Source organism: Dendroctonus ponderosae, unplaced genomic scaffold (genome assembly GCF_020466585.1).
Source record: "Dendroctonus ponderosae isolate FM_Combo_2020 unplaced genomic scaffold, Dpon_F_20191213v2 Dpon_F_20191213_8, whole genome shotgun sequence".
NCBI lineage: Eukaryota > Metazoa > Arthropoda > Insecta > Coleoptera > Curculionidae > Dendroctonus > Dendroctonus ponderosae.
Window position 1 is genome coordinate 1,653,198 of NW_026019016.1, and position 12,387 is coordinate 1,665,584.

Here is a 12,387-nt window from a genome sequence, read left to right on the forward strand (position 1 = left end):
AAATTATTGGTTTAAATTTGTAATTATTAATGAAAGTTAATTCAAAATTTTCCATAAATAAATTACTGAAAAATGAGGATAGTGGTGACCTCATAGCCATTCCAAAATTTTGTTGATAAAAATTGTCATTGTTATTAATTATTAATTGTTATTAATTGTCATTAATCAAACTTATTCTATTGTTATTTAAAATTGCTTCTTGAGTCCTATTACGTATTTTAGAGGGCTAAAAATGGTTTAAAAAAGCCAAAAATATGTGAAGAAATTATTTCGAAAACAAAAAGTACATGCATCGGCCGGGAATCGAACCCGGATCGCCCGCGTGGCAGGCGAGCATTCTACCATTGAACCACCGATGCTTATAATTTTGAAATTGTATTACGCATATTTCCACAACCATTCTTTCCCTTTCACATACTTTGTGTGCTACAAAATTTGGGTGAGTGGATGAAATCGGTTGATGATCCTTTGTGTCGTGTGAATCTCGTTCTCAGATGGTAAACATAGAATCGTTGTGGCCTTTATGGTAAGTGCGTTAGTTTGCGAAAGTGTAGTGAACTTTTTGAGGATTATTTATGGGCAGAAAATGGAGGATGGGGCGCCAGCTTGGAGAAAGCTGGTACGAAAGATCTCTAATGTATATTTTCTTTGCTTGAACTGAGTTTAGTTTTCCGACCAGCAACTGAAGTTTGATGATTCTTTATATTTCTCTCCCTTTGAATAGCTGATTTCAAGTAAGTTGAGTCTTATTAAACACATTTTCTTGTTTTTTAAATAAAAAACCGTCTTGAACGTGAAGTTGTAATTTTTTATTGAAGAATATGCAGTTGGGCAAAAGCTTTCATTTTCACATCAACATGTAAAACAACATTAAAAATTCAAGATTCCATGTGATTTGAAGGGTTGAAGAAATGTTGACGACATTTAGAGCGCACTTTTCTTTACTGAACGTACAACTCTGCACTTGTAGAGTATTTTTCGTATTTCCACAACCATTCTTTCACATACTTTGTAAATATCAAGTGCTTAAAAATGAAGTCTACAAAAACTTGAGTGAGTGGATGAACCAAACGGATACCAGAACATTCACTTTACATTTGAGACCCATTATTCCGTTGCATTTTATGACCGTGTGACGTAATGCACTCAAGCTGCACTAGGTCATAAATGTCAGCGGGCGGAAATTACGACCTAACGGAATTGGGGGTTAGATCACGGTGGGGTGAATTTCCGACCAATCTCGGGACCGCAACAATCACCCCTCTGTCAGGCATCCAGAATACCGAACAAGAAGGGTCATTCACTCATTAAACATTTTTACCAGGCCATTGTACTTTTTACTTTTCATGTAGTAATGATTTTTTTGATGGCTGATTATTTGGCAAATGCAAAACAGGAACGAATTTGGAACGCCTAAGGAAACTCACTGAGAAGAAGCAAAGGAAAAAGGGGAATTATTCTTGAAGATAAATTCAGCTGGCCCGATAAATTGTTTCAGGCCAGAAGAAAACGAAATATTTTAGCTTCTACTATTAAATCGAATTTATTGAAAATGCCTCAACATGACTTAATTTCGAATGAAGAAATGTGCGATTTGGTTTGTGTTTATGCACAAGAAAATTTTCAGTGCAGCGTAAAACTTCCGAAAGAATCATTTTTTTCCTATTGAAGCCAGACAAGTTCATTTTGGACAATTATTATGAAACAATAATTTTACTGCGTTTGAAACGTAGTTTAAAGTAGCAGGCGCAGCAAACACCTACAAGAAAGTTACGCTTATTTCACTTCAGAATTTTCCATTATCTACAATCTGAAGAATCAAAGAGTAACCAAGTTGACAGTTTTGTGAGGTAAATAAGCAAAAGCAGGACGAGCAGAAATTAACAGGCAAATCGGATCTGGAAACTCTTTTGATGAACTGCAATCCGGATTAAAAAGCACTGAAATTGTTGAAAACAGAGCTTCAAACTCAAATTGGTTTGTCGCACAAAAAGCATTAAAAATGCACAACATTTTTCTTCAAAAATCAAATCTTTCAGTAGAGTAAACAATATAATTGATAGTGTTTTCACATTAAAAAACTTGATAGAAAGGCGTGCCGAACCTTAGTGAGTTATTAGGGAAATATGAGTTTTTAAATGCGGTAATGTTCCGATTCCAGTGGCCGAAAAGAAAAAAAGAAAAAAACACCAAGGCCTCAAGTCAATCACTGGAATTGCGACTTGTTTAAACTTCCTTTCATCACCAGCGAGCGCTTTTGTTTGTGATTGTTGGCTATTTTTAGAGCGCGTTTACTCGGAATACGATAAACTGAAAATCCCCAAGCACTGCCGCCCGTTTATTTACACGAGATGCTGCATCTTATTGTAGATGAGCCGCGATACATGAATGATTAATTAGTGAAATGGAATTGTATACAAACGGTCCTGGATCAATGGTTTCGACAAATTGGCCACCGTTTTCCTCCTGCTGCGCTTCCACACTTTCGAACGATTTTCTTCTTCAATCAGTTTCTTTGGCAAGTTGGCGATTTATTTAAATTTGCACGATCGACTAGTGGGATGCATTAATAATTAAAAGAATGTCGCCCCGTTTGCCGCGTTAATATGGAAGTTATGCGAAACTCTGCGAGCAAAAACGTTGGTATTCTCAAGCCCGTTACTGGTTACTTGGGGCGCCCGGATACAGTGCAACAACCATTTCACAAGAAATTCTGCTGCATTAATGAAGCAGAAGATGTAGGCATCGCTTCAAGGCCTTTTAGCGCAATTTTAACAATTCCTACATGAAAACTATACAACTACAATTATCTAACCACCAGGAAAGTTATTTTTTAGCCAACAGATTTTTCTTTAGTTAGAAAATCCGGTGCTAATTGTGTCCGATGCAATTTAGCGTCCAAGAGAGTTCGGATCGGAAAAGAGCAAATACGAACATAAATAACGTTTACTTTAGCACATACACATACAAAGAACCGGCTACTCACATGCATTTACCTTTAATGGATAGATGGATTTAGTACGCAGCGCATAAAGACGTATGAACACAGCGGTATCCGATTTCAAAGCAAAGTGTCTGATTTTTGTTAAATGTATCGAAGTTGGTTGCGTTTAATGGACCGAAAGTTGCAATAAAAAACTTGTTCAAATCTGGATTAAATTTCATTTGAAAGCATCCTGAGTCTGCAGTTACATTTGAATATCTCTTGAAGCATTTAACAGATGTTGCTGTTTTTTGGCACAAGTTTCATAAAGCWTTTTAACATCCCTTGTTAATGCGCTAKGTTTTATACAAGTGAACCAGAAGGCATTTTCTGAAAAAAAATACTMATTTTTGTACTTTTCTGAGAAAAAAAACGACTAAATGCAACATTAGATACCTAAMCAAATTGTTGTTCAGTGAAGGGGCTTCAAAASTCGARAATAAGCATGGAAAAGTGATGCTCACGCAGAGAAAGAGACAAACACAAAAATGATTAACTTATTAGGGGGCAAAAACATTTAATTCCTAAATTGATCCCATTTACCTCGTGATTGAAGTATTTCGTGGTTCGAAAAGCTGGAAAATCGCTTTTGCTTTACCAAGCCAAAATAAAAACTCATTAATGACCAGCCAGTAGCGAACCAAATCAGATATTAATACTTCCAAAGAGCGAATAAGAATTTGCAATTTGTTTTCTTTTGAAAGGAGCACAAAGGACGCGAGAAAAACATATTTTTTCGCCTAAAAGAAATTTGAAGTACCCTGTTATTTAAAAAGTAATCAACATTAAAAACCAATGAACTTCTAAATTAAATGATTCCAATGTTGTTGGGGAAAAAATAATTAAAATCTTGAAATAGCTCTCTGCTCGCTATAAACGGTTTAAGCGTGCAAAAGTTGGCTGCTGTTTTGACTAAATTCGCGTCCCTCCAAATTAGAGAATACAACGCAAACAAAATTTAGTGCAATTGAGTTTAATATGCGTGTTCTTGTAGATCATAGAAGCGCCAGTGACTCTGCATGTGTGCGCTTCGTTGCTGATTTAGAGACGAAAAAAGCTTTCAGTTTATGAGCGGAAAACGCAGAGAATGCCAATTAGTGTCTCATTTATTTCCAGTACTGTTAGAAACACAATTTTGAAATGTCGCCATTAAATATAAATTAAATTGAAAAATAAACAAATGGACAAGATTGACATGAATTGGCTAAGTGCAATTGACGAAGATTAAGGAAATTTGTATCTCTAATAAACTCCAACGAATTTCTCTAAAAATTTAGGTTTGGTTGGTTCTTGAGAGAGACGAGAGTATCTTGTTTGTATCCCGATATCTAGCCTGGATGTGGAGGAATGACCCATAATGCGAGATGATGCAAAAATGGACCAATGACGCAAATTTTCGGAAGGTTCACGACTATAAAAAATCAACCACTTGGTCGAAACGAACTAAATTCACAACGAATCTTAAATCAAGCTTCTTCTATTGATGTCTGAAATCCGCACTCCGATAACTGTCCTATGTGGAGAGGAATGAGCAATAACGGGAGACAATGCAAAAATTGACAAATTACGCAAATTTTCGAAAGATTCGTGACTATAAAAAATCAACCACTGGGCCGAAAAGAACTAAATTCACAAGGAATTTTAAATAAAGCTTCTTCTATTCATTTCTGAGCTCCGCCCTCCGATATCTGCCCTTTATGTAGAGAGATGAACAATAACGGAAGACAATGCAAAAATGGACAAATGACGCAAATTTTCGGAAGATTCCCGACTTTATGAAAATTCAACCACTTGGCCGAAAAGAACTGAAGTCACAACGAATCTTAAATAGAGCTTCTTCTATTCATTTCTGAGCTCCGCCCTCCGATAGCTGTCCTATATGTAGAGAGATGAACAATAACGGAAGACAATGCAAAAATGGTCAAATGACGCAAATTTTCGGAAGATTCCTAACTTTATAAAAAATCAACCACTTGGCCGAAAAGAACTAAATTCACAACGAATCTTATATAAACATTCTTCTATACTTTTATGAGCTCCGCCCTCCGATACCTCTCCTATTTGTTGAGGAATGAACAATAACGGGAGATAAATCAAAAATGGATAAATGAGGCAAATCTTCCAACAATTCCCGACTTTATAAAAAATCAACCACTTGGTCGAAAAGAACTAAATTTACAACGAATCTTAAAGCGAGCTTTTTCTATTCATTTCTGAAATCCGCACTCCGATAACTGTCCTATGTGTAGAGAAATGGGCAATAACGGGAGACAATGCAAAAATTGACAAATTACGCAAATTTTTGAAAGATTCGTGACTATAAAAAATCAACCACTGGGCCSAAAAGAACTAAATTAACAAGAAATTTTAAATAAAGCTCCTTCTATTCATTTCTGAGCTCCGCCCTCCGATATCTGTCCTATATGTAGAGAGATGAACAATAACGGAAGACAATGCAAAAATGGACGAATGACGCAAATTTTCGGAAGATTCCCGACTTTATAAAATTCAACCACTTGGCCGAAGAGAACTAAATTCACAACGAATCTTAAATAGAGCTTCTTCTATTCATTTCTGAAATCCGTACTCCGATACCTGGCCTATGTGTAGAGGAATGAGCAATAACGGGAGACAATGCAAAAATGGACAAATAACGCAAATCTTCGGAAGATTCCTAATTTTATAAAAAATCAACCACTTTGCCAAAAAGAACTAAATTGACAACGAATCTTATATAAACCTTCTTCTATAGATTTATGAGCTCCGCCCTCCAATACCTCTCCTATTTGTTGAGGAATGAACAATAACGGGAGATAAAGCAAAAATGGACAAATGAGGCAATCTTCCAAAGATTCCCGACTTTATAAAAAATCAACCACTTGGTCGAAAAGAACTAACTTTACAACGAATGTTAAAGCAAGCTTCTTCTATTCATTTCTGAAATCCGCACTCCGATAACTGTCCTATGTGTAGAGGAATGAGCAATAACGGGAGACAATGCAAAAATGGACAAATAACGCAAATCTTCGGAAGATTCCTAATTTTATAAAAAATCAACCACTTTGCCAAAAAGAACTAAATTGACAACGAATCTTATATAAACCTTCTTCTATAGATTTATGAGCTCCGCCCTCCAATACCTCTCCTATTTGTTGAGGAATGAACAATAACGGGAGATAAAGCAAAAATGGACAAATGAGGCAATCTTCCAAAGATTCCCGACTTTATAAAAAATCAACCACTTGGTCGAAAAGAACTAACTTTACAACGAATGTTAAAGCAAGCTTCTTCTATTCATTTCTGAAATCCGCACTCCGATAACTGTCCTATGTGTAGAGGAATGAGCAATAACGGGAGACAAGGCAAAAATGGACAAATGACGCAAATTTTCGGCAGATTCCCGACTAGTAAAAACCAAAAATAGCCAAAATCAGTTTAATATGCCCTCAAGCTTTGTTACTGCTTTGTGTTGTTCTCCCCAATATTCAGGCGGGATTAACATTTTGGGGAATTTACTGTCGAATTTTCGGGATTATGGATCAGTGCCTTTCTTACAACGAACAAATTGGAGATTTCCAAAAAAAGTCTCCACCGTGACAGCGTTTTGAACACTGCCGTGACCAGGATTCGAACCTGGGTTACTACGGCCACAACGTAGGGTCCTAACCACTAGACGATCACGGCTATTGGAGATGTTTTACTAGCCCCAATTTTCGAATAAACTAGATCACTTTCACCTACTAACTAGCGTCACAGCGTGCATGCTTGATTAGGCGATTAGCCATAAAGCGTCCAAAATAATCAGCAAGCCGATAACCGTGAATGACTGCATAAAAATGAAGTCCCAAATCGGCGGTTCTTCGACCTGGCGCGGCCATCAGAGAGCCCAATGCAAAGATTATCAGCAACAAATTAGGGTTGCCAAGCCGTTATCGCGTTCGCGAGTACCAGGGACATTTATTATTCCAGCAGGAGAATTCGCATCAAAAGCGGCAAAGTCGAGTAAACTCGTAAATAAGTCAAGATCTGGAAGTGGCGACACAAGACAGTTCAAAAAACTCATTAAAACACGGATCCCTATTTGCGGGATAGGGAATATTAACGCCGCACGGTTTTGGTAGTGTTTGCACACCCTAATTCAATCAATTGAAACTTGAGGAAATCATCAAATCTCACTCATTTCTTCTTTTGAATTCACCAAGTTGAATGATCAGGCAATGAAGAACAAAGGACAATTCTATTAATCAAGCAGCCCAAGGGCTGATATTTATTGCACGTATTGCGAATTCACAATTTTTTTGCAAAAACACATCAGGAAATACCATCAGTCTTTGGTGGGACACCTCAAACCCGATTAAAGCCGTAGAAACTAGCTAAACCAGGCGGTAAACAGCCGATTTTCCTCGCCTGTTTAACGAGATCAAACACTGAAGCCCAAACGCGTTATTACAAGCATCTAAAATAAAGAAACGTCGTAAAATTGACAGAGTGCAGAAGCTGTTAACACCTACTAAAATAGTCATAAACGCTTTCCAACCTGCACCACCAGAGAATTAGCTAAGTGAAGAAGCAGCTCATACCGGTAAACACTGATGTGTGTAAAACATGAGCCTCGGAGAGTCGGGGAGAGAAAAACGCGTCTCAGTTGACGACTGTTTTCGAATTTTACATAATTCCAATCTAACTGTCTTTTGGTCCCCAATAAGTCTCCAGCGGATAGCTGTTTCCCCCTTTTGAATTTGCATTTGACCTAAAAACGGAATCACTCTTTTCATCAACAATTCGACACACGATCCGGATTTTCTTGGACGATTTTTTATACCCGACTTGGAAGAATGGAATGGAAAATGCATAATCCACATACAGACCAATGGGAATATAATACAAAAATCATCATGTACAGAGTGAGTGGTTCCCATTGAAATATTTAAAAAAAACTCCCAATACATTTTTTTATTCTTTTGCCCAAAATTTCATAAAAGAGGAGCCGATGTTTTAGAAAAAAACAAATTCAAACGCCGTAAATTTGCACAATTTTGGAGCTCCTGAGGTTGAAAGCAATAAAACAACTCGCACGTTAATTTTTTTTGAAAATTTCAAAAGGTCGGTTTCATGGTCGATGTTCTCGAAAAAATATAATTTCTCAAAATGCTCCAAACACCGTTAATTTGCCTAGTTTGGAAGCTCATTAGGTGGAAAGCAGTGAAAACCTCGCTTGTAAAATGTTTAATTTGTGCCCAAACTTTCATAAAAGAGGAGGTTGATGTTTTCGAAAAAATCAAATTTCTCAAAATGCCCCGAACACCGTAAATTTGCATAACTAGGAAGCTCTTTAGGTCAAAAGCAGTCAACAAGTTTTGCGCTTATTTAACTTGATTTAAACACCGAGAAGTTCTTTAGAAAATCGGCCTTTCAACGTTATACAGAGTGCTGAAATGAACACGCTCCAAATTTTTACGACGCTCTCTACAGATGCACTGTGTTCTAAAAAAATTACCGTTTGATAATCTGCAGCTTAAGACTGATACAAACGTGAAGTTCACCCCGTTGTTTCCCCCATATTGGATTATTTTCCAATCATTGGGGGACAATCTTTATACAGTGGTTGATCATCTATAAAACCGAGAAAAACTCCAAAATAACGAAGCTTTAACAAGTAACGAGCACTGGTTGATGAGAAAAATCACTTGCATATCTGTAATGTTTGAACATTTTATTGTAATATCGTTGAAAGACAGAGTTGAACATTAGCGATTATGAACAATGAAGAACATGTGCCATTTCCATCTTTTAGCATAACAATTATTATAAAATCGCAATTTACGGAAGTTGTAAACATCGAGAAAACGTCGGAAGAAACACGATGATGAAGTGTGACTCCCGTGACTAATGGAAAAATATCGCGCTCCATTGTACGAACGGAAGAGCCCTTGTCTCGGCTGAGTATTTTAAAATTGCACTGTGCTTTTTCAATACACCGTTAATTTTAATGATTCCATGCGTGAGAAGTTTTCCGAGAACGAAATTCATTAACCGGCTCGGCAATCAAGGCCTGATGACTACACCAAAAAAAAATAATCCACAACTTGTAGCATTTTATTCAATATTCCCGGCTTTTCATCATTTATAATCCCCTTTCCGTGCTTGTCTCATATAATGAACGGTTGCCAGTAATTACTCAAAAGCCTGCCGACTGTCGCAACTCGAAATAAATTTACCCTTCTTAAAATTCCTCATTCGCAATTTATTTAGTAGATTTTTTAAATATTGTTTTATTTCATTGCAGTTATCGAAGACCCCACGGTGGTTCTTGTGAAACCCGATAACGCTACGAAAATCCGTTTTGGAGATACAGTGGTACTGGACTGCCAGTTGGAAGCTTCGGGGGATGTAGACTATGAGTGGTTCCAGTGAGTCCAACATTAGATGGAAAAATTTACATTAAGTAGCTTTCGGATAAGTAAATAAACACTGGCAGCCATAACAGGGCCGGTTAAATACCCCTCTAAACCCAAACTAAATAAGCAAAACAAGGGTGGATTTTGGGTCGAAGGGGGTGTGCCACCCTCATGGGTTTTGTTCCGGCGGAGATATCGTTTACACCCCAATGTCGGGGTTAAATTTTCGGCTAAGAGTCTAACAGAATTATTCGATGGTCTGGCATTGTACACATTTTGCGAATGTTTGAAGTGGCTTTGTCCAGATCACCGCCTTCTGATTGAATCAACCCGGAAAGTTGATTGTCTTTTCGTGGTTAAACATTGAGATTTGTTGTGTCAGAGCCTCAGGTCTTCTGAGTAATTTGCATTTTTAATTGTCCCTTTTTCTTGAGCCATTCGAGACTCATTTTAGAAGTTTCTCCAGAACTATTTGAGTCACAGACAGAATTCGATGGCATCGTTGGATCGAGAATTGAAAATTCGAGTAGCTTAAATGTACCGACAATTTTGAGAAAATTTTCATTTTTCCAGAAAATCGACCCTTAGAAAAATTTCGGCCAAAAATCAAAATTTCACGTGCGTGTTTTTTGGGCTCAATCGATTCTTTTTGACGTAAGAAGATCACAAATATGCATTTACAAATCGTTTGGTTCAATAATAAGGAATAAATCGTCAGTTATAGATCGTGAATGCTCAAAAACGCTTAAAATGTGCCGAAAATGTCTATTATTTCTAGTCTAGCATGTTTTTCAATGAGTTTGATGCATTCGTCGCGTCCGTGCGCTGAAAATGATGTAAAATTTATGGCGTTTTGAGAAAATTTTAGTTTCTTCAAAAAATCGACCTCCACCCTTAGAAAAATTTCGACCAAAAATAAGAATTTCACATGTGTGTTTTTTGAGCTCAATCAATTCCTTTCGAGGTAAGAAGGTCACAAATATGCATTTATAAAGTGTTTGCGTCAATAATAAGGAATAAATCATCGGTTAAAGATCGTGAACGCTCAAAAAACACTTAAATGTGCCGAAAATATCTATTATTTCGGATCTGAAACTTCTAGCATGTTTTTCAATGAGTTCGATGCATTTCTCGCGTCCCTGAGATCAAAATGATGTAAAATTTTGGACATTTTGAAAAAATTTTCATTTTTTCAAAAAATCGACCTCAACCCTTACAAAAATTTCGGCCAAAAATCAAAATTTCACATGAGTGTTTTTTGAGATCAATCGATTCATTTCGACGTAAGAAGGCCATAAATATGCATTTACAAATCGTTTGGGTCAATAATAAGGAAGAAATCGTCGGTTAAATATCGTGAACGTTYAAGAAACGCTTAAAATRTGTCGAAAATGTMTATTATTTCGGATCTGAAAAAGATCCATTTGAGCCACAGAATTTGTTTTGGCATCGTTGGATAGAGAATTGAAAATTCGMTCGAGCASWTGAGTRGGGAAATTCGAGTAGTTTTGACACAGAAAGCGAAATTTGAATTTCAGACACTTTGGTGCAAAGATTATGCCAAAATTTCATGTTTTCCGTCCCGTTTTTGCGCATTTCTCGAGAGCAAAATAGCTCATCAAGAAAGCTCATCTGTACATCATTTCAGAGAGAACTAAATGGCCTTCTTCGAAAGCCCCCAAAATACTTAGAAATTCGTGATTAAAGATAAAAAGATAGTTATCGAAGAGCGCTATCGAAATGATTATTACTATTACCCCTGATCCCGATATATTTGACCGTTTCGCAAATATACCGTTTTAAACTTTCAGAGGCCTGGAACGGGGCAAACCCCTATTTCGATTTGCATCTTTTTTGGCCCAAAACTTTCCTCATTAAATAACCTTTCGATAAGAGCCTGACGATATTTCCAACCATTTTCCAGAGATAAATGAAAATTCATCAGAATTCAACAACATTCTGGTGTCTATCTATGGCTTTTGTTGTGTGAAATGTGCGTTCCAAAAAAATCGACCAGAACTTATGAAAGTTACACATGTTTCCTGCTATCCCTTTAAAGACTGGAAAAAACTCATTAGGACTGATGCGATATTTTCTATCGTTACTGTTGTTAAAAATGTGGACATTTCCAGCAATGAGAAGCATTTATCGAAAGACGACTTGGTCAATACTGAGCGAGATGTGGTAAAGGGGCGAGAACTGTTTTTAACGAAGATTCAAAGCTCTTCTAATGGGGTTTACAGATGTCAAGCCCGAAATTCGGCTGGATCAAGGAAAAGCGTGAACCGTTTTGTTCTGGCTGTTGAAGGTAAATATTCAATCAACCGGCAAACTGGGAGGATTCCGGCAAGTAAAAAAATGCCCTTTCAGGAGACCAGTCACTACACATCCAGAGCATCCCAACTGACCAAACTGTACGTAAAGGGCATACCGCCTTCTTTCACTGTGCCTATAAAGAAGCTATCAAGGTGCTGTGGCACTTCAATAACAACCCTGAAGTTTTAAGCGACGATGGGAGGTAAGTGCTTTTCACTTCGGGGCATTTTAAAGCTTGATATAATGCCCAGATAGCATTTGATATTCTATGAATATCCCAGAATGTTCAAAAAATATACAGAACATTGCGGGAATATCCTGGGAATATACATGGTTGAACATTTCTAACATGAATGTTCGTGGAATACACATGCATGTATATTCATCAAAGTTCATAAAAAGTATATCCTAGGTATGTACATATATGTACATATTGGGTATATGTGCAGATGAACATGCCAGGTATGTACATATTGTGTATATGTGCAGGTGAATATACCTAGTATGTTTAAAACCAATATTCCGGTAATATACATGAATGTATATCTACGGTATACCTATTCCAAATTGGTTGAATATAAATTTTGCGTGCCTGCAGCAGAAAAGTAAGGGCATGTAAAAGTAAATCTTCTTACTACTAAAACCTGAGACCCTTATGAAATACTGAAAATATGGTGTTTTGATTAACAA

General features: G+C 36.9%; 1 protein-coding gene and 2 non-coding genes across 3 annotated transcripts in view; 1 reads left to right on the forward strand and 2 right to left on the reverse strand.

The window, feature by feature from the left end:
* The window catches only part of LOC109544742 (tyrosine-protein kinase-like otk), a gene marked incomplete in the record, with an annotated part of 43,039 nt that overhangs the window by 22,021 nt on the left and 8,631 nt on the right, over nt 1–12,387 (forward strand). Inside the window, 2 exon segments of the mRNA XM_048669114.1 lie at nt 9,270–9,393; nt 11,514–11,689. Of these exon segments, the coding sequence (XP_048525071.1) occupies nt 9,270–9,393; nt 11,514–11,689 (300 nt within the window).
* Trnag-gcc lies at nt 289–359 on the reverse strand. The gene has a single exon. It is a non-coding gene; the product is annotated as a tRNA-Gly (tRNA).
* Nucleotides 6,596–6,667, reverse strand: Trnah-gug. The gene has a single exon. It is a non-coding gene; the product is annotated as a tRNA-His (tRNA).